The sequence below is a fragment of the Electrophorus electricus genome, chromosome 3, assembly GCF_013358815.1.
Source record: "Electrophorus electricus isolate fEleEle1 chromosome 3, fEleEle1.pri, whole genome shotgun sequence".
NCBI lineage: Eukaryota > Metazoa > Chordata > Actinopteri > Gymnotiformes > Gymnotidae > Electrophorus > Electrophorus electricus.
The window spans coordinates 3,370,001-3,397,777 of record NC_049537.1 but is presented as its reverse complement, the minus strand read 5'-3'; the positions used below and the strand labels follow the sequence as shown (position 1 = coordinate 3,397,777).

General features: G+C 47.1%; 2 protein-coding genes across 4 annotated transcripts in view; one reads left to right on the top strand and one right to left on the bottom strand.

Moving 5' to 3' along the window:
- The first annotated feature begins 1,136 nt into the window (after window positions 1–1,136).
- Window positions 1,137–4,104, top strand: im:7152348 (uncharacterized protein LOC559250 homolog). 3 transcript variants are annotated; one of them, XR_004775815.1, is made up of 4 exons: window positions 1,137–1,334; window positions 2,129–2,732; window positions 2,985–3,531; window positions 3,667–4,104. XR_004775815.1 is itself a non-coding variant. In XM_027007757.2 (4 exons), exons 2-4 carry the CDS (start codon window positions 2,419–2,421, stop codon window positions 3,448–3,450), a joined length of 432 nt encoding a protein of 143 aa, XP_026863558.2. In that variant the 5' UTR covers window positions 1,137–1,334; window positions 2,129–2,418; the 3' UTR covers window positions 3,451–3,660. The 3 variants fall into 3 exon arrangements, 2 of the variants coding, with proteins under 2 accessions (XP_026863558.2, XP_026863557.2); XM_027007757.2 differs by lacking the exon at window positions 3,667–4,104 and having other exon boundaries at window positions 2,985–3,098; window positions 3,447–3,660; XM_027007756.2 differs by having other exon boundaries at window positions 1,138–1,334; window positions 2,985–3,098.
- A 1,903-nt stretch (window positions 4,105–6,007) lies between these two features.
- Window positions 6,008–27,777, bottom strand: part of rab6ba (RAB6B, member RAS oncogene family a) — a 53,150-nt gene continuing 31,380 nt past the window's right edge. Inside the window, exons 3-8 of the mRNA XM_027007763.2 lie at window positions 23,877–23,930; window positions 23,394–23,499; window positions 22,429–22,540; window positions 17,474–17,567; window positions 13,464–13,530; window positions 6,008–8,570 (exon numbers count right to left, since the gene is read on the bottom strand). Of these exons, the coding sequence (XP_026863564.1) occupies window positions 8,506–8,570; window positions 13,464–13,530; window positions 17,474–17,567; window positions 22,429–22,540; window positions 23,394–23,499; window positions 23,877–23,930 (498 nt within the window). The 3' untranslated portion in view covers window positions 6,008–8,505. The remainder of the gene's footprint in view (window positions 8,571–13,463; window positions 13,531–17,473; window positions 17,568–22,428; window positions 22,541–23,393; window positions 23,500–23,876; window positions 23,931–27,777) is intronic.

The following is a 27,777-nucleotide window of genomic DNA, read 5'->3' as shown; positions in this document are numbered from 1 at the left end:
CACCAGTGTCGTCTATCATCTCATTTTTCGATATCCTGGATGGCATATACAGTGTTGTCCAATTAGAATGTTGCATAATTCAGTAATATTAGGCTTGGCTGACTGCACTGTCCCCCTCCAGTAAATGTATGTCGTCTGGGGCCTTTTGGTGAGATCCCTCTTTAGTGTGATAGGCTCTCAGCAGGAGTGCTGGTGTAGTGGCACGGTTGAGCCTCCGGGAGCAGTCGCTGTTTTTTTTTTTACACGCATCTGTGTCGCAGCTGAGCCAGGGCTGCAGAGGGCTCGCAGAGTTTGGGTCAGCTACTCTCCGTCTCCACCAGTGCTTCGTTTCTGAGCACGGGACCACTGCTGGCCAGATATGTAATATCTCAGGATAGTTTTCTATTATTCTTCAGCCGTTACCGTGAATAAGAAAATAAAAGTATGATTTTAACACACATTGCAGTAGCTCATCATTTAGGTATTTTTAAAGCAATAATTTCTACAGAACGATGTAGTAAAGATCAACAGGTCATTTGTGTTTAACATTAACCATCCAGGTCTATCTGTTCCTGACTATGGTACTTTTGATAAATATCTACCCGGTGTCAATAAACTGTTTTGCTGTGCTGACACACATATTTTCACTTTTATGAGCAACTCAAGGCAATCAAAAGAAGGAAGCAAAACAGAAGCATAAACATCTGAGACTACCAGAGAAATTTCCTGTTACTGCCTTTCATAAAAACATGAACGTGTTACCATAACACACACGTGTTATGAGATGTAGTGCTGAAGAAAACCAAGCCAAACCAGCTGTAGGCTCTTGGATAAAACAGGAAAGCTCCAGCTTCAGCTACTTACAGCAGTAAGGCTTTGTTTACATACATATACGTTTCATCTTCCTTTCTATGGTCTTATATTTCTGCAGCGCTTTAATGTGTGTTTACAGCCTACTGCACTAGTGTTATGGGGCAGTTGTCACAGTCAGCGTTCCCAACCCACCCCCCACCCCAAGTTGCACGGATGCTCATGGCACTCATCCACCTGCCTCTGTCTGACATACCCAACAAAGGGGGACTACGGGGACTTCTGAGAAAAATCCCCCCCTCGCTTTTTCCCGTTAAACCAAGCTGTGCCTGTAGGCTCTGCTGTGACAGTCTGTTCTGCCTCCGCCTACTCATCTCCACAGAGCCTTTAAAACAAACAGCGGCCACGTTGACAGCACAACAGGTTCCTCACTCCCATACACTCACACACACTAATTCCTCACTGGACTGCGTAACAGGACAGGAACTGTGGAAGAAGACAACAGTCACCTGACAGCCGGCAGATACAGCGACGTGCACTCTGTTGTGAGTAACTTTGTATCCTGAGTTCCCTTTTTTGATTCCTCTTGGACACGTTAATAGTACCTCTTGTAGAAGAGGTTTAATTTTTGCGTCATTTGGAGAACACAATAGCACAATAAGAGTGGAAGGATGAGAGGATGTATTTTTGAGTTCACCAGAAAGCTTGGAAGATACTGGAGGTCTGTTATTCCACACATGAAAATTAACAGATATTAAGAACTCGTCTATTTCTGCTAAATGTAGAATTTAAAAGCTAAAGGAACCGTGTGCAAATGAATAAGCTGCACATTGCAAACAAACTAACTAAAAACATACAAACAAACAAACACCACTCAAACTTTGAGGGTTATATTCAACAAGCTTTTAGGATTTTCATTGTTACACTTTCCATGATGTTTTGTGTTTTGTAGCAGAGGCAAACAAGAAGTTTTTTTAAGGTCACATATTAGTATTTTCTGCATGATTATTCAGAACAGGTCAAAGGTTTCTTCCAAGAGGTCAAATTTAAATGATTCATTCTGGACGAACAGGTGGCTAGCAGCTTTGCTCTGGAACAGGGTATTATAATGATAAAGCCTCTTTATGGGTAGGGCAGATGATAGCCACGCCATCTGCTCCTGAATTTTAATTCTGATTTTACTGACACTTCATATGGAGCAGAGCAGACCTTCAGAGAGACGTGAGAGAAATAGCAGTCTGAATAAAACATTTTTAAAGTTACCATCAGGGACAAGATCTTGCACTTGCCACTGATATTTATACCTCTTTTTTGGTTGTTTGTTTACTTGCTTTTTTAGGAAGACAAGACACTACTCTACAAGTCTACCACTGCTGCAGTAGCCAGAATCAGACCACAGTTTTGGCCGAAGAGGACCTGACAGTCTCCGTAGTGTTCAGGGTGGAGGACCTTATCCCCTCCCCCCAACCAGCCAACTGTGCTGTGTTTGCTCATCCATCAGCAGGGCAGGTGCTTCTGGAGCTGTTCTTTTGCCACTCGTCACATCCAGAGTGAAGCTGCTCGGCCCGCTGCGTGATCCTGCGCACTCTTCCTCCGCGAGTCCCTCGTGCGATCCCTCGTGCGGAGGCCATGGTGCTGTGCGAGGACCTGGACTGCAGCGTGTGCTTCCAGCGCTACTCCCGAAGCAAGCACATCCCCCGTGTGCTGTACTGCAACCACACGTTTTGCGCTCCCTGCCTCGAGAAGATAGCACTGCAGCAGAATGGCATGCTGACTGTCCGCTGCCCGCTGTGCCGGCAGGTCTCCTGTGTGCGCCGGGGCGTTGCCCTGCAGGAGGCGCTGTGGATCGACAGCAGCGTGTGGGGCCGTATAGCTGAGAGCCAAGTGACAGAAGAAGAGAGCACAGCCATTTTGCAGGCCTTGGCTCCAGCGGAAGAGGAATGGTCAGCACTTACCCTCTGCAACCATGAATAAGTGACTTCTGAGTAATTACTAACACTTATTTTAGTACCTCAGGATAAGAAATGGTGTAAATGTAAACGAATACACACTGCTAATCTTACAAACAAATACAGAGAGATAGAGATCTCTAACACCTACGTTTGTGATTATATCAGGACTCTATAAGATTGTCAAGCATGTCAGATATGGCAAGAATGCTTAACCACATGTTCTGTTTGCACAACCTCTGTCAGCGGGCTGAGGGCAACCTCTAAGCACACCCGGCCCAAACTCCAACTCCCATCATTTCTGAAGAAACTGAGTTTCACCAGACAGCCCGAGGAGAGGATTGTTCCTGCTGGCAATGTGTGAGTGATCCTTTCAGATTGCCCTAGCTGATATTACCTCATATCATGAACGCGAGGATAAATATTTATTTTAGCAGTGGCTATTTCAAACCCCTCATGTACGTCACATGCAGGATTCCACCTAATGTGCAAAAACATCTATTGCAATCATGTTTTGACTCACGCTTGCATTCCTCCGTGACCACACGGGGCATTAGGCGCTATTATTTTGATGCTCTTTTTGAAAACCTTTGGGATCTCCACCTCCTTGTTTATTAAACCACACGGCAAGCCTCATATCAGCTTTGATTGACACGTCAGTTGCAGCTGGTTGCATTGTAACGGCAACGCGCTTTTGTGTTGCTGCAGTTAAGCTCAAAGGAGGGAGCAGATGCGTGAAGGACACGGAGCACAAAGGGATAACGGACAAAACCACCCCAACCAGATTTGCTCGGTGTCCATTCAGCTGTTTTAAGATGAGAAGTTTGCAATAACGCGCGTGTGTCGGTGTGAAATGAGATCTGATCACTTTTTTTTTTTTTTTTTTTGCTGTATTGATAAAATGCTAATGTTGTCTCTTTCATCGCAGGCGCATAAAATCGTGGCGAAGACTTTAGAGGGAAGAAACGGTGTAAACACTGTCATCCAAACCGGTCTCGTCCATTCTGTAGAATAAGCGTCGTGTCTCTGCCATTGTCATTTAAAATGGGCCGCCACGCGGGGCGGCCCGCCGTCTCGCCCTGACCACGGGCTACAAGGACTGCGCGTCACGCGCCAACAACCCCGAGCCGGCGCGCGGTCGTTTCGTCTGCAGGGATCTCCTCATTGTCGGATCCAGGCATAACTCTCTCACAGCAGCTGCAGCAGGAACAAATTCAGCTGTTCCCGGGAGGGAGGGAGAGAGAACCGTATGGTCTCTTGAGAAAGACCTCCCGCTGCTTGTTACTCTCCAACCTCTCCGTACAAACCTTTTAACACTAAACTTTGCTATTTAGGTTATTTATTGTGAATTAAAGATTTGTTGAATTCAAAATTGTTGGCATTTTTCCTGTATGTGTACGACTTAATGTGTCAGGACTGGGCAGTGGGATGTTATCTTTATACTGCTGTATGTTCGTTAGCTTGGAATTGTTGCCTTTGGAGTGTTTATGCAAAGGATATCCTAGCAACAGGGCTGTCTGAGACTTCTCTCGGTCCCTCCTTTCTGTCCAAGATCCTGTCCAAATGTGCAGTCCAGCGAGGCTATATTACACCTCAGAGTCCAATGGGTACAGATCTTCAGCCTCACTCGCACTTTGTGCATGCTGGCACAGTACTGTCTACTGCCATATGTACCTGAGCCCCATAAAAGAAGCCATAACTTAAGATAATAATCATAATAATAATAATAATCCTTGAAATTATGAGCTGCCTGACTGGAGCTCAGAAGACCTCAGATCTTAAGAAAACATTTTATAATTATTGAATCAACAATAAACCCATGCTGTTAAAATCTTAGCATGAAATCCAAAACTGGCTCCTCTTAGCATCAGCTGCACCAAAACTTCTCCTAATGTTTTAGAGATTAGCCTGAAGATCGTGGCTTTAAAATAAAGGATTTAAAACCATACAGGTATGATCAGCTTCAAAAGGATAGAGAAGGGGTAGTTTTAGCAGTCGTGGTTTGTGACTTAATTTGTCAACTAATTTGTTGCAGTTTGTTCATTTGGGAAATTGCTCTCGCTCATTAGAAGTCCCAGGAATCCTCCGTGAGAACTGGATGCTCTTAAGTGCTTAATAAGGCAATCCGTGCAGAACCAGCATAGCCCGGGCTCTTGGAAAAGGCCAATTCATAAAAGCAGAAATAATTCCGCTAGCGTTCAGAGTAGGCAGCAGTCCGGTCTGGACGTGACTTAAAGGTTCATCCGGCAGTCAAAGTGCAAGAAATTATATAGGCCTCAAGACAAAATCCCACAAAAGAATTTCAAATCAGATATAAACAAGGCACAGAGCAGGGATTTAAAGCTTGACTTAATTTAAAAGGCCAGATCAACTAAACTATTGTGCAGCGCTTGGAGTATCATGAAGCCTGCATGCCTGAAGGTCCTCAGACATCAGTCAAAACCGTGCAGTGAAGGGGAATGAGCAAATGAAAAGTATTAGATTAAGTTATTTTGACAAAAGGAGCAGCATCAGAAATTCATATTGGTGGTGGATGTTCACATCGGTCAGAGGAGATCACGCTTGTGCAGATTTTGCTAATGAGGGTGAAAACAGGTTTAGTGCATTAGCAAAACACAAACATGACACAAAAGAGACCTTAATTCTGCATAAATAGATTAGGACCAGTTTTCACTCAGCATCTGTCACCTGTTTATTATGGAGGTGTGAGAGGGTGGGGAGGATTGTGAGGTTTCTGCTATCATGGACAAAGCCACAATTACTCTACACACTTCACCATCACCAGACTATCACCATGGGAGAACAGCCCTCTGGAAGTTGTGCATTTTATGAAACAGCTTTCAAGATGTTTCGAAACATTCTACAGGCTAGGGCAGTTGGACAAGTTCACAGATAGCACAGGAAATCCCTGGAATTAGTAAACACCCACATTAATAGTTCCCAGGTACATTTAATATCCTTAGAAGATGTCTACCACTTTGTTTTCCTGTCATACAAGTGAATGAGTGATATTGCAACAGAGTTTCGACTATTACGTCTAACCTGCTTGGCTACGAGCGGCTTCAGGTTGCAACAAGCTCACTGAGACTTTTATTGTCACTCCACATTTGACCGACTCCCAAAACAGCCATACAAGATTTCTAACGAAAATCAAGAACAATAAAAACAAACCAAACGCAATAATATGTGACGTGCTCACCCAACAAGCCTTTCCTTTCCGTATGAGTTATGTTCAAGCAGCATTTCAGAGGAAAAACAGAGACATACTCTTTAGGCAATAAGACTTTTTTTAATCGATTTTTATCAGTTTGGACAGACATGCTAGATCTGTGTACAATGTGAATGGAGAGGCAGCCCTGAATCAATCAGACCTGCTCCTCTGAGTTGAAACATTTACACTAGGAATGGCCTTATCCCTTAAAGCAGGGCCCAACTTACACACAGACATTTTGCCAAGAATGGTGTGTAGTAGTGTGCCAACAGAAGAATGAAGAAATCACATATTCACTGCTGTTTAGGTACACACCTCATAAAGGGTAGCCTATATACAGTATACATCCTGTTCATGCCAAATTATATAATAGCTTGACTCTCTACAATAGATTTCATCATTTGGTGACATAACACATAAGGGCAAAAGGTAAAAAGTAAAAATTGTAAACAAAATGTCACAAGGTGCTAAAAGCAAAACATTAATAAACCAACCAATAACATGTCTTCATGCCCCAGTCTTCTGCACTCTATGTTAGCAACCCTATGCATACCGTTAAGCTGTCGGGGTCAGTACCTTTCAACAATCCGTGAAGGCACCAGAAAAGAAGAGGTCAAAACCGAGCTTCACGAACAGGGACCAACACAGAATGAGGTCTATTCTGTGTTCTCACGCGGACGGAGCAGTTGGTGAGGATGTGTCGGTTCACAGTCGTCTCCCTTCGGAGCTTGGGTGGAGAGCTTCGTCTGCACGATCAGTTCCCATCACTGTCCATTCAGGAACAGGGTGAGCAGGAGGCAGCCAGGCAGGTCATGAGAAGCACACACACGTGGAGCGGAGACGCTCCGGTTAGGAAGTGGCCGTCACGACTAAAAGCGGAGTTATTACACAGCGGGACACCTGACCAGAGTTTGTCGTACAGTGCAGGACGAGTCACCAGTAAATAAGTTATCTCCCTCTCACGGCAAATGCTGTGCGAATCACAGGGAATTCACAGTGGCTTATAAAGGTTGTTCTCTGGGATAGCATTCCCAAACTACTATTTGTTCTGTTTTTTTGTATTGTTGTCGTTTTTCCCCAATTTTTATTGTTTTCTTTCCCCATGAGCCGAACACTCTCCATTCTGGCATCCGCAGTTAAAGTGTGAAGGCTTCACTGGGCTCACTCTGGAACTCTGGAAAGAGAGCCATTCCTCCCAGGAATTACTCCACCCAGGTACCGAGGGATCAAGCAGCTATACAGATGATTTATTGATCTCCTCACAGACATGACCGCTACCTTACAGCGAGCTGCGGGACATTCGGCTTGACGGCAACCTTGGAACGCGTACATCTTTCTTTTAAAAGTGCATTGGAGATTCACACCAAATAAACATAGTGCATGCTATGGCACAGTGCCTGACCTCATGGCCAGCATACCACAGCTGACTGGCCTACAACGCGCACAGGCAGACCACAGTGGGGCCCTGACACACCTAACAAATGCTTAAAACTCTGCCTAACGCTAACTGTTAGTAGTCAATGGCATTGCTCTTGTAGAATTACCATAGTCTTCGATCTGAAAGCAAATAGCAGGTTATATTTACAGTGAAACAGGACTATATGACAAGCGCTACGTGTACACACCTGTCTGCTGTTATGTACTTAGGTATAGGAATGTAAAAGTTTGATGATCTTTCAGCGACAGTAATCGCAGGGCACTACAACAGTCACGGCTGAGGACACATCGTACAAATGAGAGAGACATCATACTCATTTGTGCTCATGTGCCTTCGCAAGACGTGAGAAAATCCTGGCGTGTGAGAGAAAGTCTTGGAGAAGTGGAGAGCATTGTTCAAGCCAGGACTACCAAGATATGACAAAGACTCAAAAATGCCTCTCAATGACAAGGTTGAGCCTAGACCCTGTACAATGGTCATCTCCTGGCCTGCTCCATCGCCGAAGTACACTGAAACACTCACAAAACATAAAAAGGAAAATATGACATTTCGATACAATGCATTAGAATTCACAGGTGTAATTAAGCGCTTACATAGTCAAATCTGTGTACACATACACCAGTGGACAGAATCTAGTGGAAGAAAAATATCAAAACAACAACAACTGAAGGGTCTGCATGCACGCTTGCTTTGAATCTTCATCCAGTAATTATTGTTCTGCGTCCCTGTCAGTTACAATCTTTCACCTTCTAGCAAAAGTTTTATACCCCTTGTCTACTCCTTTTTATAACTTTTCCTTGAGTATACAAAAATACAAAACAAAAAAAACCAAAAAACTACGATTCTACTTTTTCAAAAAAGTATACACGTTTGGACTGTTGGAACCTTTTTTCTGTTTTTTTTAAATGCTTAAGACTTGGGTTTTTTTTTTTTTGGCAATTTCGTTAATAAAGTACACTATTTTACAACTGAAAACGATGTAACACTGTTTCCAACCAGTGACCCGTGGTCAAATGTGAGTGCCAAATATCCAATCTTGAAAACTCAACTGGAAGCTAACCAATAGGAAGCAACACAACAAGCATGTGGTGTAAATGAAGGTGTCTGGTTGGAGGCTATTAACAGGAGCAGCCCCCTTCATTGGTGGTGGGTTCCTGCGGTTTGTCCAGCTTTATGTCAATCACTGCGGAACGCTATTAAGGAAGAAACTTTCATTCATCATCATTCATAATAAGTTTGTTTCATTCCATGTTCAGACATTACAATTGTAAGCTGTTACACTCTGCAGCATAGTGAAAGGACGACATTTTGTACAGGCTGTGAAAAATAAAACTGCAATAAATGACATCTCTAGGCTGCACTAAAATCTTCCACTGGGTTATTCACTACAAGTTAGCAGGTCATCTGCAGATCCACTAAGGAATAGTGTCAAACAAAATTGGCTGTAATATATGGATCATTGTTGACCCCTGGAGGCAGGATGAATTTGAGCAGGCTGAGGTGACACAGTGCTCCCTCCTGGACACTAGGAGGCGCTGCATCCAGGAGTGTAACACAAAACTGCAGTCTGCTGTGGAAGACACGGAAACACATGCTGATAGCACATGCGCCTTTGCTTACTGCAGGTTTTGTGGCATGTCTGCAAGCATCTACAAACGAACGGCCTCAAAACCCCTCACACCATCAGCGTTGCTGAGTTAGGACCGTGAGGCGGGGCTGGGTGTTTCTCTTGGAAATGCTTGCTGTCAGAGGCTCCTGTGAGCAGCTGAGCAGCGGTGGTTGAGAGTTAACAGGGTATGCAAACAGCAGTCATGCGTAATGGGAAATTACACTGGCCAGGCGAGTTTCAAGGACACAGAATATTATCTGTATTATCAGACTGCCCACGATTCAGTGCATTAAATGAATTTATAAATAAATGTGAGTTTGTGTGTGTGTGTGGATAACATAATGGACTGTGGGGACCACACGCCGTATAAACAAGTGTTTAAAATGACCACGAGCATCTCAAAACAACATGCATGAGCACATACACCCACACACAGGTATGCACACAAACTCTCACACACACACACACACACACACACACACACACACACACACACACACACACACACACACACACACACAAGCATTAGCATAGGCTCTCTCAGTACAGAGGTTTTTTTTTTAGCCTTGTGCAGGTGGAGGCAGTCATGCGGGTCCTGCCCTCTCGGTCACACATACTCTGTGTGGGGGTTCCTCGCTCTGGAAATGACCCCTGACCCTTGACCTGAATAGGATGCGGCGTGCCGAACTGGATGCTGTATTGTACCCTTGCTCCTTCTCCCTCACAGGGCCTGCCAGCAGGGGCAGCCAAAGAATTGAAATGTTCTAAAGGTTTGAGACACTTTCACAGGCGTAATGCTGTTTTCCACTGCCATCTTGAAAATGACACAGAGGTTTTAAAAAATGGCTGTCTGCCTCTTCTCTCCGTCTTACACACACATACACAGCCCAAGGCTTACAAGGCCTCGACACTGCACATTAATCAGACAGGCTGAAAAGGCTAACCTTAGAGTGGAGTATGTGTTTCTACCTGCATGCATATACACACACACACACACACACACACACACACACACAAAACAAGAGATGCCTTTTAAGGGTAGGGACACACCAAAATGACCAAACGCCAGCTGACGATCTCGTTAGCTCACTGTTGCCCCTCGTCACCTGTGTATACTTCCACCTGAACACACCAACCACACACAGCTAATAAACATCATTCCTGTACACTCTCTGTCTGCACCAGGAGGTGCAGTAGTCTATTTAGTCATCTCAAAGGCTTCTTATAACAAATATACTGAGTTCTGAATGGCTCCCACCTCTTCTTGAGGTCAATTCCATCGATAAAACTGCATCTGTCCACATCAAGATTATGATCTAGGGAACATTTGTCATAAGCACAAAAAACTCCTTTTGTTGTAGCAAAATACAAATGTTTGCCTGCCATACTTATTCAATAGATCAAGCCAAAAATTAGACAAAAACACTTATGCAGATAATGTCAAAGCCAAAAAGACTGAGAATCCGACTCAGGGCTCAGACTGTAACTGCAGGATGTGCAGGGACCCCTGGAGCACAGTAAGGACCACCTCAGCCATGCTGTGGTTGGTGCGGTAGTGTTGGAGCCCTGTAACCTCCACACACGCAGAGCCCAGCTGCACACATCCTTCCTGCCTCTTCGTCTGTGTCTTTTGTAGTCTCCGGTCCCTTTTGTAGAGCACTTTATTAAATGTTCATGGAATAATGACTCACTCTCTCTCTCTCTCTCTCTCTCTCTCTCTCCACAAACAATAACTTGTTCACTCTTTTTCCTTATCTCTCTCAATTTATATTTGTGTACAATTAAAAATATTTATGTGTAGCTTGCTGTTTTTTTTAAAAACTTTTATGACATAGGGAAGAGTCATACTAGACACCAAGCAAGACAAGGATGAGAATGCCGAATCTGTGTGGTGGAGGGAAAAAACATTTTTATTGCAGCTGCTAATGTCGCTCTCTCTCTCCTCCGCTCTGCCTGCCTCTCTCTCTCTCTGCCCCAGTTTGCTTCTCTCTTTACTCCGCTGTCTCTTTCTCTCTTAATCGATAAGACAGCGGAGTGCAGTAACAACAGGAGGATTCAGTGCCATTAAGCCTGCACACAGAGGGAGGTGGAGGTGGGCATAAAGGCAACACCCTACATCACTCTGACAGCCTGTCATAAAACCCACCCACACACACACACACACACACACACACGCACAAACACATGCACAAACACACACGTACACACGTACACACACACACACACAAACACACACACACAAACACACACACGTACGCGCACGCACACACAGACACACACGCATGCACAAACACACGTACACACACACACGCATGCACAAACACACACGTACACACACACACAAACACACACACACACACACGTACACACACACACAAACACACACACACACACACGTACACACACACACAAACACACACACACACGTACACACACACACAAACACACACACACGTACACACACACACAAACACACACACGTACACACACGTACACACGCACACGTACACACACGTACGCGCACGCACACACACGTACGCGCACGCACAAACACACGTACGCGCACGCACAAACACACACACGCACACACACACGCACACACACGTACACACACAGGTACGCATGCACAATATTTCAGCTTATTAAACCCAAAAAACAAAAACCATCAGATAATCAGCATATTGGTGTTCATTTAAACATGAAACTTCACCACAAAAGCCCTGTGGTCAGTGCATGAATCCACGTCCGGCTTAACAGCTCAACAGTCATGCTCAAAGTGACGCGCTGCATTATGACTCAGCTCACAGGCTGTTTTATGAACGGAAAGATCTGCTGTAACTACATCAGCGGTTTGGTCTTACCCTGTAGCACGAAGCTAAAGATAGCCCATTAAGCAATCAGGCTCCTCTGCTCTCTTCAGACTGGATTCTGATTGGCTGGTGTGGAGACACTAAAGCCAGTGACTGACGAAATGAACTACTGCGGCTTTTTGTCCGTTGCCATGACGGCAGATCAGAGAGGGGAACTCTATAAAGAGTATAACCGAACAGCTAAATTCCCATGAGATTCCAGACTGAACCTATGTGAAATTCCATCGCCCTCAGCCACAAAGTGAACCTTCTCAGTGACCAGCGGCCAATGCAACAGAGTGTGGAGAAATGCACTACTCGTTCTCTACTACCATTTCCTTCAGAAAGAAAATAACAGTGAAGCGAAAAGCACACTGGCGCCTGTGAACTCGACCGTCTGGCCATTCTGAAAAGATGTTCTCATTGGAAGCGTGGGCGCCAAGGTAACATCCACCCTACGGGTCTGTTGTCAGTGCTGCGGCGTAACGAGGTAGAGGACGTGAGGAGGAGCAGGAGGCGCAAGCTTGCTCGTTCGCACGAGGAGCCGTGATGTTGGACTCGACAAAATCCCTTCTGCTTGCAGCACCCTACGGGTCTGCTTGCAGCAGCCTGTGCACATTTCAATTCTTTGGCTGCCCCTGCTGGCAGGCCCTGCGAGGGAGAAGGAGCAAGGGTACAATACAGCATCCAGCCTGTGCTGTAGCACGAAGCTAAAGATAGCCCATTAAGCAATCAGGCTCCTCTGCTCTCTTCAGACTGGATTCTGATTGGCTGGTGTGGAGACACTAAAGCCAGTGACTGACGAAATGAACTACTGCGGCTTTTTGTCCGTTGCCATGACGGCAGATCAGAGAGGGGAACTCTATAAAGAGTATAACCGAACAGCTAAATTCCCATGAGATTCCAGACTGAACCTATGTGAAATTCCATCGCCCTCAGCCACAAAGTGAACCTTCTCAGTGACCAGCGGCCAATGCAACAGAGCGTGGAGAAATGCACTACTCGTTCTCTACTACCATTTCCTTCAGAAAGAAAATAACAGTGAAGCGAAAAGCACACTGGCGCCTGTGAACTCGACCGTCTGGCCATTCTGAAAAGATGTTCTCATTGGAAGCGTGGGCGCCAAGGTAACATCCACCCTACGGGTCTGTTGTCAGTGCTGCGGCGTAACGAGGTAGAGGACGTGAGGAGGAGCAGGAGGCGCAAGCTTGCTCGTTCGCACGAGGAGCCGTGATGTTGGACTCGACAAAATCCCTTCTGCTTGCAGCAGCCTGTGCTAAACCTGAGGTCATGCCAAAGCAAAGCAGCAGGGGGCGACTGTGAGCTAGGCTTCAACGGCACAAACACGGTGAATGAGGCCGAGCGTGACTCCACGGCCCCCGGGGCTCGGAGAGTATTTTCCTGCAATAGCAGCAGAGAGTGTGGAGAGTGTAGATCTCCTATCTGTCACGTCTGGCACACACGCACACAAACTCGCGCACGCATGTGAAAATGGCTTTGAACCTGCACGCATCTTACAACAGTGTCAGCCAGAGACCACAGACAGATGTTGCTGCTTGGATGGGGTAAGCTCGGCCATGGCTGCTCTGCGCTGACCCCTGCTGGCCCGTAAGGATACTGCCCTCTTTGCTTGACTCCTGCATACTCTCCATCCCAGGAAGTGCAGCAGCCACACGCCGAAAGAGCTGGAAAAGAGAGAGAGAAATGGAGAGAGAGTGAGAGAGAGGCCATGTGCGCACACACTCACGCGCACACACACACACACACACACACACACACACACACACGTGCTCACTCATAATAATCTACTCTGTCTGTGGGTACATGGAGACATAACCAGGCTAAAGGGTCTCTGTAACCCTAACATTCCTCTATAAGACACGATACAAGGATCGAGGGTGCTTTTAAAAAAAGGCATTCTAAGACAGGGATCAGAGGCCGGAGGTAGGGCAGTCCCAGTCACCACTTGAGCATCGCCATGGTGCCAAACCCACAAGGCTCTGGATGAATGCTGGGTAATCTATCGCACTCTGCGCGACTGCCAGCAAACAGGGCAGTTAGCTCCTGCATCGTCAGCAGTGCCCGCCCCATCCATCAACCCATGGCCCAGGGGGCCGTTTGGCGGGGAGGCCTGGGAAACGGGGGCGAGTTTGTTGGCCGCCCCGAGCCAATTGCTTTTGAAGGGGAAAAACAGAGAGCCATAAAGCATGTTTTAATGTGGCTGGGACAAAGGAGCGATAACACGATCCATTTCAATTAGACAACACACACACAGCTAATGGAAAGACTGAATTAATTCATTTACTCTCCTCATTTGTTATATCACTGCCTGTTTTTGTACAGTATATCTTACCGAATTCAAATCCTAGTCCAGGTGAAATCAAGAAGTACTAAATTCTGTACCTCATGCAACGTGGTCATTTTTTTCCACGCGAAATCTCACATCATCTATAAGTGCCTTTCAGCAAAGCTCATACAGCTTCCTGTTTGGGTCAGTACTGTAGCCATCATTCTACACTTTCCTTTGGTAATTTGTTCAGGTGCATGGATAAATAAGCATGTTTCTCCATCGACTGTGATCTCATTCTGCTCAGTAGCCATGTGCTGGGGTGCATGCTGAGCCAAAACAAACATAAACACTTAGCCAGAAACAACAAAACAACAACAACAAACCTCCTCCTTGAACAGGACACCAGGCACAAATATGGGGTTTTCAGCATTAATGTCTGGCGTCAACTGCCATAGTGACAGTGGGGTAGCCGTGCCCGTATGGGTCCTCGCCCTACACATACACCTTTGTGTGCGCGCGCGTGTGTGTGTGAGTGTGTGTGTGTGTGTGTGTGTGTGTGTGAGTGAGTGTGTGTATGTGTGTGTGTGTGTGTGTGTGTGTGTGTGTGTGAGTGTGAGAGTGTGTGCGTGTGTGTGAGAGTGTGTGTGTGTGTGTGTGCGCGCGCGCGTGTGTGTGAGTGTGTGTGTGCGCGCGTGTGTGTGAGTGTGTGTGCGCGCGTGTGTGCATGTGTGTGTGTGTGTGTGTGTGTGCGCGCACCACTCCAGAGCTCTGGAAAAACAGCAATGCAAAGAACTGGAAGAATGAGAGCAGTGTTTTCTTCAGAGCTGAAGCAGCACTCAGTGTCTGCACACAGCCCATTCACTATTGCGCAACACCACTCCTCACACCTGGCATGTGTGGCAGGCTTGATCATGCGGAGGCTTTGGACTGTAGAGTCCCTGAGTAGATGGAGTCCGTGTGGGAAGCATCAAAACATAAAGCAACCTTGGCAAGGACTGTGATTGAGACCCTCTTTAATGGCACCAGGATCAAGACTCTCAGTGATGATTGAGACCCTCATCAGTGATGATTGAGACCCTCATCAGTGGCACTGTGATAGAGACCCTGTTCAGTGATACCATGATCAAGACCCTCAGTGGTACCATGATCGAGAACCTGTCCAGTGGTACCATGGTTGAGATCCTCTCAGTGGTATCAGACACCATAGGATCCAGCACATCAAGCACATGCTTACTTTCTGATTATCAAACAGAATACATGACATGGCATACAGGACCTACAACTGTATCCTCACACATCCCACAAACACTTTCATCCAGTTCGCAGATGATTTGACCATGTCATCATCTTGGAAGCAGATAAAACAGCCTACAGAGATAAAATCCAAGGACTAGCAAGGTGGCTTTCCAAGAACAACCCCATCTTCAACTCTTCAAAAACCAAAAAACTTATTATCGACTTCAGGAGACACAGTATACACCCTGACCCTCTCTATATCAACGGGGACAGTATAGAAATGGTCCCTGCTTTCAGATTTCAGGGCGTGCACATCCCAAAAGACCACCATCACCAAAATAGTCAAGAAGGCACAGCAGAGACTCCTCAGGAAAAGCAATCTACAGGAGAACCTGCTGGTATCCTCCTACTGTTGCTGCACTGAAGAGCACTGGCATACTGCATCTCAGAGTTGAGCGCTCACGGCCCAGCAGCAGACCGGAGAGCTCTTCAGATGGTCATTGCCACTGTGGAGAAGATCACTGGACGCTCACTGCCCCCCTTGGAGGGACTTTTTCAGCCGTCACTTCCTCAGTGAAGCAGCCAGCAGACTCACAGACCCAACCCGCCGAGGACATCACCCATTTGATCTGCCACCTTCTGGGAGACGTTTCAGGCCCATCGCTTAATGGACAAACAGATTTAAGAGCAGTTTCCAACCCCCTGCACTGACTGCTAGGCTCCAGTGTTACTCCCACACATTCTCAGTTGTTTATTTTTGCCTACATGTGTTCATAAGATCTGCACCGTACTCATATATATTCCTGCCACGTTAATATACACACTGAATATTGCATATGTGAACACACTCAACTGTTATATATACATTTACATTTTTTTCATACAAAAGAGTTATATTTATCATCACTGTTACTAGGATCGAAGAACTCAGCACGCAGGCATATGTGCAGTTTCTCAGTGCTGTGTATCTTATCTATCCAAGCTGCAGCTAACATCAACACTGCTGTTAATCATAGCTAGTTAGGTTGAGATGCTTGTTCACTCTCTCATCTAAAACATCCGAGAGTTTTAACATCCTTGTGTCTGTTGTATCCTAGAAATTCGGAAATTGTACGGGCGGCTGTGGAATCGGTGCAATGACGGGTCAGGTGACCTGGGATTCTAGGAGCAAATGTCTCATGTATATTCAGTCTGTGGTGCAATTACAGCTTTTGCTAACACAATCTTCGGCCCCCGTCATACAGAGGGAGCCACGCTCTTTAGACAGAGAGACAGAGAGGCAGAGAGAGGGAAAGTGTTGAAGTGGAGCTATGCGGTGTGTGAGGTGTGTGTGAGGGCTGTGTTCCACTCCTGTGATTAGTCATCTTCACCACTTTGACTGCACCTCAGATGACAAACGGGGGAAGGAACGCAGATTGTTCTCACACCCTCCCACACCCACTCTTCCACACACACCCTCCCACACCCACACTTCCACACACACACCCTCCCACACCCACACTTCCACACCCACACTTCCACACACACACCCTCCCACACACACTCTTCCACACACACTCTTCCACACACACCCTCCCACACCCACACCCTCCCACACCCACACCCTCCCACACCCACACCCTCCCACACCCACACTTCCACACCCACACCCTCCCACACTTCCACACACACCCTCCCACACCCACACTTCCACACACACACCCTCCCACACCCACACTTCCACACCCACACCCTCCCACACATACCCTCCCACACCCACACTTCCACACACACCCTCCCACACCCACACTTCCACACCCACACCCTCCCACACCCACACTTCCACACCCACACCCTCCCACACTTCCACACCCACACCCACACCCTCCCACACCCACACTTCCACACCCTCCCACACCTCCACACACACACCCTCCCACACCCACACTTCCACACACACCCTCCCACACCCACACTTCCACACACACCCTCCCACACCCACACTTCCACACACACCCTACAACAGCCACACTTTCCATGCACACACACCCACCCTCACACACACTGTATACGCACACTTGCGCACAGCCTCTTCTCTGACCGTCAGGTGCGGAGGAGCTCACCTGTTTGACGTTGTAGCCCGTCTTGGCGCTGGTCTCAATGAACATCACGCTCAGCTCCTTCGCCCGCTGCTCGCCCTCCTCGATGGTGATCTGCCTGTGGGAGAGACGGAGGTGCTGCTCACTTCAGCTTTCAAACGCACCCCAGTGTACAGCGTGTACCTGCTAACTATGAAGCGCTGATTTCCACCAGAACATATCTAGGACCTCAACCAACACACATCTTCGAGAACTAAAGATAAGAAAGATGGAAACCAAATCAGTAACACTGATAGCAGTGCCAAAACAGACCGCAAAGCTAGCCGTTGTCATAGTAATGCAAAATAACGGGGACGACGGGTAAGTCCCTCATTCCAGAGCTGACAGCCGTCGGGCTCCAGGTGAAGAGGGCTGGATAGCAGAGACATGGCGCGGTGTTCACCGTCACCAAAGCCACTTCAAGCCAGGTGACAGTAATTAACTGATACTGCCACTGATTAATTGCACAAAGGGCTGCCTTGTTAATTAAAGCCAGTTTGCGTGACACACTCGCGCATTAATCAGTGTCTGAGGGCAGAGAGTTGGTGTTATGGAGAGGGACTGACAGAGATGAAAAAGGTTGAGGGAGACAAAAGGTGAAAGAGGGAAAAGAAAGAGAGGAAGAGAAGGAGAGCATGCAGGGACAGGCATGACGTAACCAGCCTCCTTTGTTCCTGCTCGTGCAGGAACACACAGCGAACGCTTCCCCCGGTTTGCTGAACCCCCCCCCACCATCTCACCACAAGAGAGCTCTTTGCTTTTCAGAACAAACACACGCCACACGGGGCTGTGGACACGCTCAGTCTGGCGATGACCGATCTGAGCCTGGAAAACAGCGCTCTCTCTCTCTCTCCACTGCATTTCCAGGCTGTCGGAGACGTGCATTTCAGGACGAATGCCGACAGCGTTTCCGCAGTGAAGATTTCAGGGCTGTTTTGGATTTTTTTTTTAAGTGCTTACAGAACATAACACCATTAATCAGCTTTTCCTACAAACGGGCCAAAAAAGAAGCAGGAATGAAGTGTGCGCTGGCCTACACCTGAGTTATAACACTGAAAATGAGCTACAGTCTGAACACGGCTGGACGCTCAGTTTCAGCCTTGTCTAAACAGGCACTTACTTACATATCATATACATATGTGTAAAAGGTAATGATGTTGGAATATTCTATTTTTATTAATATATAACTAGATTGTTAAAATTGTAATGCTTACATTTACAGAGACTCTAACCAGACCTTTAGTCTCTAAATAGAATATTGGTCCTACCGATGAAACTGACAAAAAAAAAACTATTAGGGAAATTTCCGAACATTAATCTCGATTCGTCCGAACGTAATTTCGACGATTGGCGGCTAGCGTCCCTGTAGTAAGTACCACGGACAGCGCACTTGGGCCCCTTCAGTCGTCTACCCGTATGAGCGGTGTATTGATACAAGCTGTGCCATCGCCGTGGCAACCGCGGAGACTTCCAATCTGTTCGAGAAAACACGGGGGCGTGGGCTGTGGCGGAAATGCACCGTCGGTGACTGTGGCGTCCTGCAAGCAGACCTGCCCGCACCGGAAACACACACACACGCTCCCCTCCATCAAGACGCCCACGGGGAGATGCCGCGTCAAGGTTTAGAGCGCGGATTCAGTCGTGTTTCCAGTGTAGCCATAAAAAGCAACACATGGGCACCCCTTGGTAAAAGCAACTGGGGTGATGAAGTGACCGTACCAGCGTCAGCTATTTCGCTCGCGTCCAGCCAGCCGTGGCGAAAGGTGACAGCCCTACCGATCAGGACCGTCCCCTCTCTGAGGGACGGCGTCTTTCATTGCGCTCCCTGTGGCTTTGTAGGAAGTCTCTGCCTTCATCTCCACACTCTTCGGCACCTCGGCGCTTCCTGCGTCACGGAAGCTGCTTTTGAAATCTCTGAACAGCCACGAGCCAGATATTTTTCAAAACTACAGCCAACAATAAATTACAGAGCAGGGGCATGAGGATGAAATCCAGCCCAGGGTTGAGGAGGGGCTGCTGACGGTACAGAATGTCTGCCTGCACCTCCTCTCTGCCTCTGTGAAGAGCAGCGTCCACACGGCATCAATATTTCATGGCGCTCCTCCTCAGACCGCGGCTCAAAGGATCAGGTTCGCGCTCTCTTTTCTGACGGCGTGACCCTCGCTTTTATTCAGTCGATCTGCGTTAAAACTGAACCTTTCGGCCCCGCGATCCGTGCGGCGCCGTGCTACTGCGGCAACAGGCCGCCTTCTTCACCGTTTGTGCAAATATATAGTCGTTTGGACTGATGGTTTGGTATTAAATTTCTGCTGGATATCGCTCCCACTCCCGTTAGCTCAAGGTAATCTCAGCTGGCATTGAGCAGGGAATCTGGAACAGGCCGGCACCATCTGTTCCTTCTGAAAGAGCAAACTTCCTACACACAGATCCAGAACTATTAGAATGTATAGCTAGTACCTATGCTGAGGACAGACAAACATACTAAGAAACGACGACAATAGCCAATAAGCACGAATGCAGATGTAGTTAATTGCTAAAAAAAACTCTAGATACTACGCTGCAGATTCTTAAGGTGTCCAAGCTTGAAGGGGTGGGGCCTGTTTTTTTCGCTGCGTGTATAGCCAGCAATGCAGGTCGGGTTGTTTACTGCAGGCATGCCGTACGCACGGCCATAAAAGCAGCAGCTCTTTGCGATGCAGCGCTGCTGAGTTTATGACTGAGGCACGGCAGCAGTTTGGGGCGAGGCAGGAGCGGCACGCCACCTGTTCAGACACAGACCTCGTCTCGTCAGCCCCACTCTTACCTCCTGGCCCCCCAACACTCCGGCTTATCTAACAGACTCACGCAGCGCAGCATTTACCGAGCGTGCGCTTTTCAGGAAGGTGCCGATCGCAGCAGTTTGCCTGCTGTCTGGGGGATTGATCAGACGCTGGGCCAGAGAGGGAGGGAATTCTAAGAGGGAGGGAGATGGGGCTTAGCTGCCCAACTGGCCAGCCTCTGCCAGGAAAAGTGATTTAGGTGGGAGCTAGACAGTAGCTCATTGGGGGTGTGGGGGGCGGGAGGCTAACGTGATTGGTTTAGACCCACGGACGGAAGGAAACAAGCAGGTATCCGTCACTAATGGGTGGGGAAGAAAGTGTCTGCCTAACGTTTCATTCGGTGTTTCGGAGCCAAAAATTACTTTCAAAGGAACAGAGTGAAAATTATTTCTGAAATACGTCCCTATCTTTACATGCATCCAGTCATTTCAACACACAGCTTGCGCACAAAACCGTAAACGAAATCTTAGGAAACATCAGCGTTCCGATAGATGAACGGAGAAGGCTGGCCCTCGGGCACGACCTGCGCCGCCATGCCTTGTTAGCCCAGTGCTAACCAGTTAAACTGGCATCATTACAGCCACCTACACCTGCCAAATTCCGTCAGAGTTGTCGTGGAAACCAACCCAGCACTGCATTGATATTCCAGCCCACAGCAGAAGAGTCTTTAGCCATTCTCATTACCATGGTGACCCATTAGAGAGCCACATTTAAAACAGACATTATGCTTGGTTATGCTTAAGTACCAGAGTCGAGCTTAATGTCAGACAAAGCGAGCCGATTCACGGTGTAATGGGGGCTCCAGGTCCCATTTGAACAAAGGCATGGTCTACTGGGGCGTTGCATAAACAGAGCGTGGACGAGCCGTGGGTGCTGGGTCTCTAGGGGTGGCGGGACTGAAACGTAGCGCAACTGCGCAGGTATCTCCACCTGACGGGACGTTAGGAGATGTCGGGTCCTCTTCTGCCAACTGCCGACACAGCCACAGAGTTCGGAGTCAACCCTTACCCGGCCCAGGAAACCAGAAACCTCACAGTCTGGACTTTCAAATCAGCTTCCCATCCTACAGGCGGTGCGTGTGGAGGGAGAACGTGCCTCGGTGCTCACTGGCGCCGCCGGTTCTGTTCGGCTCACGGCACTTCAGGCTCGGAAGCCGGAGCTGCAGCGGGGGAGTCTTGCTTTATGGACATAACCTACTTGTCCTGATCCTGTGATACCTTCGCCATCTGCTGCCTTACAGAGAATGGCTCATTTCCACTGATTAATGAAAGCTTAAGAAGATTTTTGTATTAAGGACACGCGATTACACACACACGCACACACACACGCTACCGTAAACCTGGAACTGTGAGCAAAAAACAGAATTGGTTCATTTTCCTAATTTCGCAGTAGCTGGTAATGAATGCGGGCCCAGTGCTCATCAGGCTCTGAGCGGGCGACGGCGCTCGGGTGCAGACGCAGCTGATTAGATCGGATGCCCGTCAGGGTGGAGCTCTGGAGGCACAGCCATGCCACCTCTCTTAGGCAGGCGATCTCCTTTCCCTTGTGCCATCTATAAGCTTCACCATCTGTAAACCAGACCCTGTTCTATTCCAGTCTACGGACCACCAATCGCTCCCAATTCTGCAAAATGTGAACACTGTATGAACCAAATTGCATTCAATTCAGCGTATATGCGAAGGTGCCTGTCTGCTTTGCCATAAGTGTCCTTGGTGCATTCAAATGTGCATAAAGGCAACCTCTCTGTTGGAAAAACTCCCTTCTGGCATCAGGTTGTACAATGTTTTGTAGAGTTGTGATACAAAGTTCACCCCAGACACTGCAGAAGCAGCTAAAAAAGATACAGTGACAACACCAAACACCAAAAATGATCAACCTGTGCTGAAACCTGAACACATCTAGCTTCACACCAAGTAAAAAGGGAGATTTTATAAGATTTTGCTAAATCTTGGAATTTCTCTTCTGGTGGAGTCTGCTCTTGTATGCTGCCCTAGATCCACACACCAGAGGGCGCTGTATCCAACAGTTCTCTTAATCTACCCCTCACAATGAGGATGAGGAACCTGGGAGCCTTCGTTAGACAGTGGCCCTGCAGAAGTGCAGCTAAAATGTAGGACTAACCTCTTATCAGCAAGATCTGTTTTATTGCCCACAAGCATGATGATGACATCACTTCCTCGCTCCGTTCTGACATCATCGATCCATTTGGAGGTTTGCTGGAATGAATTCACATCTGAGAGAAAGACAGTCAGACAGATAGACAGACAGAGACATAGATAGATAGATAGATAGATAGATAGATAGATAGATAGATAGATAGATAGATAGATAGATAGATAGATAGATAGATAAAGAGAGAGTGGGGTAGGGGGGAATTGAGTTTAGTAGAGCCTTAAACTCAAGTTATTAACTGATCTATACCGTTTCTCTCCATAATGGAGCTGGATGAACACCAAATGAAGTTCACTGGTGGTTAGATGTGCATTGTGTTACCTGACACCTCATCTCTACAAAGGCAATGGCACTGTAGGAGCTCACAAACTGCACTAGCTGTTTTCCAAAAGTCCAAAACTTAGATCACCGGAGACAAATGAGACTGTGACACTGTAATATTGAGATCAAAGCCTACATTTCATCTCAGACGGACATTAACTGCCCGTTTCAAGGTCAAACTTTCTCTCCGTCTCAGGGGTATTTAGCCTATAAAATCACAGTTTGCTATTCACCTCTGCAAGGCGACCATATCAAAGCCACTGAAAACACACTGTAGTCTCCGGTGACCATGGGGGGGATGTGAAGACAATAAACATGTCATGGTTTTATTGGGTAGAATAAAAGCAAGCAGCCTGCACTGGGCCACAACGCACATGCTGTTGTGGTTTATGTCTGAACAAGGATGAAGAGCCATTGCTATGTTGTTATCTAGCTCATAACACAGCAGGCTAGACGCTGAACTCTGTGCTTGGTTTGATTTAGTTAGACTAGCTAAATGAGTGGATTAGCCAGTCCGGCCTGGTTTATCGATTTACAGTCAGAGCATGTGTGCGGGCGTGAAAAGAAAAGAAAAAACAACAGAAAACTCGTACTGGTAATGTCGTACACCACCACGGCGACGGTGGAGTCACGGATGTAGCTGGGGATGAGGCTTCTGAATCGCTCCTGTCCTGCTGTGTCCCACAACTGCAACCGAACCTGCGGCACCACCCGCAAAGAAAACACCATCAGGCACAATGCAGCACTCCACGCACACGTTGGACTGCAGTACATAACACTCTACACAATCCACATTAAAGTTCTGTAAAATGCAGACCCGGGTTGCATGATGTATATTTTTCTTTTTTTCTTTTCACATACATGTAATATTGTATAATGTAAATGATATCAATTCCCATTCATTTGACTCCTGTTAGAACCAATGAGTGTAAAAGTAAAGAAGATTCTACCAAAACCTCTTTTTATTTATTTCCTTCTTTTTGTTTTAAAAGACAGCCGAATCAATGAATCGATTCACGTGAATCGATGTGGCACGTGATGGCCTCTAAAAACTGAAACGTTGAGAAGTGCCTTACCGTCCTGTCCTCCAGATACATGGTTTTTGATAGAAAGTCTATTCCAATCGTCGCCTGGAAGGGAACAAGCAAACATCACAGCGGTAAGCAAGACCGATCATATCACTCACTCAGGCCAATCACACACAACGCAGACATCCCGAAGCCAAATACTGAACGGACTTATTCTTTTGAAGACAGCGCACAGCGGCCACTGAGCATGGTTTCTGGGCGCCGGAGCAACCGGAATTGAAATCTACAGGCATCTCCCCTCGCCTGTCATCTTAATGAGAGGAATATCTGCTGTGTGGGCCTCCTCTGCCCTGCAGTCTGTCTTCTTTAGTGGCACTTCACCAGCGATTTGGATCCAGTGGGACTTCCAGATACACACTGACAAAATGGTAATGGCTAACCAACCAGACACTGTGATGGACAAACAGCAGAAAAGGGCAGTAGCGATAGATGTAGAAGTCCTGAACGATAGCAACATCAGGACCAAGAAAAACAACAAGCTCGAGAAATACCAGGGGCTGAAGGAACAACTGGAAAAGATGTTGACGGTGAAGGCACCAGTGGTTCCCGTGGTAATCGGAGCACTAGGGGTTGTGACCAAACTGGGAGAATGGCTCCAGCAGATCCCAGGAACAACCTCGGAGTTCTCCGACCAGACATTAGGCAGATACTCTCAGGCCTCTGGTAGAGAACCCGAGCTTGAGCTATATATACGCACATACACACACATACATACATACATACATACATACACACTGCAAATTCAGGTTGAGCTAATATATGTGAATTTCATCATGGCAACTCACAATGTGACTAAGGAGTAGCTCGCGATGAGACAGTGAACGATGTCTGGGGTCTCTGCCCAGACCTGGATCAGGGCACCAGTGAGCTCCTGAACAGTGCAACACTCTAAGGATGTGCCTCCCCAGTGCATCACTGAACCACCGCTAAGCCTGTCATGCTGGCTAACATTCACCATGGCACCACCAGACCCATTCACATCTGTCCCATGAGCTCAGTGTGAACCAGCCAATGGCAGACCTGCCAGTTCTGGTGCCCTCGAGCCGCACGGTACTGGGCTGTGAGAACAGGTCCTGCTAGAGCGCGTCGGGAGCTCATGCCACCTTCCAAAACACGCACACCGTTTGCCACGCTGGAGGTCATTTGTGGGGCTCTGGCAGGGCTCCTCCTGTTCCTCCTCACACAAAGGAGCAGGTAACAGACCTGCTGCTGGGTTGATGCCATTCTAGAGCTCTGTCTAGCTCTTCCTGGCTAACAGCCCATGTCCTGGTATCTCCTGCTCCGTGCTCTTGAGACTGTGTTGGGAGATCTTGTGAGGCCACTGGACTACCTGAGCAACCTGAATGGGCTGCAGGTACCGCCTCACACTACCAGTAGCAACAAAACCAAAACGAATGTACTATAGAGAAGAATCAGTCAGGAAGGATGAGGAGAGAGCAACTGTGGCCGCCTCCTGTAAAACCAGTCCGTGTTGGCAGGGTTGACATGCTGTGGCCTCTCCAGTGCACCTGTAATCGTTTACATTTGCACAAAAGCAGGTGAAATTGACTCACAAGCTCTTATGCTCCCTACATGGACAGACTGATATTCCTGAAGTTTAATTCACTTGGTGTTATACTGTGATAATTCAGTGTTCCTTTAATATTTTTGAGCAGGGTACACACACACACACACACACACACACACACACACACACACACACACACACACACACACACACACAATATCCTTTTTGAGCAGTTTATACACAAACACACATATGTATGCGGAGATTTACAATGTTTTAAATCTGCTTATTACTTCATAGGAAATCCCGAAGAAAACAACAATGGAGACTAAAGTTGAATTTAAAAAAATAAATAATAAATTATGCAAGTAATCGACCTTCCAAAACTGTCAGATTAATAATCCTGTGCGTCCGTGCCAGGCTGGGCGGCGGGATGGTTCAGTGAAAGGCCAGCAGATCATCTTCTCGAACCCTGGAGGTAAGTGTGGAGCTGAGCCTGTGTGAGGTGCACGGCAGTCTGGGATCGGGCACGGACACACTGCCACATCAGTGCGACCAGTATAGGCTTAGAGCCGGTATGTATGTGTCCTGGGTATTACCTCTATGTAGTCTGTTTAGGATACCTAAGGATGGTGCCGTAATGGGACATATTCGTGTGTGTGTGTTCCCCGCAGGGCATTCAGCAGCGTGGTCACGCGATGCCACTGCACTCCTGCCTGTCGTTCTGTGTCTCCTAGCCTCGTCTCCGTTTCCTACACTCCTGCGCAGTCTCACTCTGTCTCTCCCCTCTTACAGACAAATGAAAAGCAGACCTCAAAAAAGGACTGCAATAGATATAAGACCACAGGGTACAAGGCAATTTGACAGTGACTCAGTCTGGCTGAACATAAACGTGTGTGTGCACACCTCACCCTTTACGTGCTGTTACCAAATGACGCGCAATCTCGGCCAGCTGTGCTTTTTAGTTGAATGGCAGTTATTTGTCTATATGTTCAACGTACTAATGAGAGGGTTGCGCTTATTGCTTTAACTTATGTTGAGACGTATGTTTTCCATCAGAGAGGTGTTGATCTTTTTGAAGAATGCAGAAATGAGAGAGAGAAAGAGATTGAAAGTGAGAGTGAGAGAGAGAGAGAAAATTGCATTACCTCTTTAGCCTCAGTGTTAAATATAGAATCCTGCACAGCGAGAGAACTGCTTGCATAAACGTATCTAGAACAAATTATTCATACATTTTTAATTAATTAAACAGCAGCCACTGGCAGCTGTGGCACTTACATAAGGTCATTTCCTCCACTGCCTCTCAGCATTGGAGACAAAAACATAACACTGGGAAAACATCCTTAGCCTTTACACACATTCCTGGCTGTGTTTATTCTGATTAGTCTGAAGTGTGCATCTAATTTCAAAAGAGCAAAGTGCTAGAGTGGCAGTTTCCTTATTTAAACCCAAAACCACACATTTTGTAAAAAAACATGGCACTGCTCTACCATGAGGACTCTGGCGTGTATCTGCGGCCATGTCTCCGTGCCTCCAGACACGGGGTGTGCTCGGTCAGCACCACAGAGAACAGCCTTCAGACTGGTGGCCAGAGGCAGAGAGACGAAGGTGGAGAGAGAGGGAGAAAAGAAGAGAGGAAGAGGAGAGAGGAGGATTCATGCCACACAGCTAAGCTCCATGAAAAGAAAAATTAAGCACATGAAAAGAACTCCTCTTTCTCACAGACTACTAGCCAGTGTGGCTCCTAGCATGTCGCAGGGCAAATGTTTATCTGTTTAGCTTTCTATTTTCATGTAATTAAATTAGAACATTGAAGAACATAAGCTGCCTTAGGCACTCCCAATGTAAACCTTTTCCAAAGCTCCAAGATCTCCTGACTGGATTGCTGCACTTTCATACACAGAAACAAATGAAACAGACACTGGTCAGCCATCACCATTACAGATTAAAACAGCTTTCATGTTTTTTTTAACCCGTACAGTGTGCATCTACAGGTCACCAGAGCCTCTTAGCTTCGTTAGTCCTCAGTGTCTGAAGTCAAATTGCACTACAAAACACATTTAATTGAGCGCTATTGACCAGGATGGCGAAGCTCAGTGGGGCACCTACAGAATGATGACATCACCCTGCAGAAGCAATGACCCCCCATCCTCCCTGAGCTGGTTGCCACGGCCTGTTTTAGGAACCATGTGACCCTGGAATGCTTTTTTTTTTTAAGGCAAATCGGGGCGTCTCACTTACTGATCTTTGTCCAACACAATTCCCACTAAGACCATCACAGAGATCTGCATGGGGACACCGTCTGCACGGGCTGTTTGATTGCTAAAATTTACAAAGCAATTACACAGTATGTTGTTTACTAAGCAGCTAAAATCATGTGTA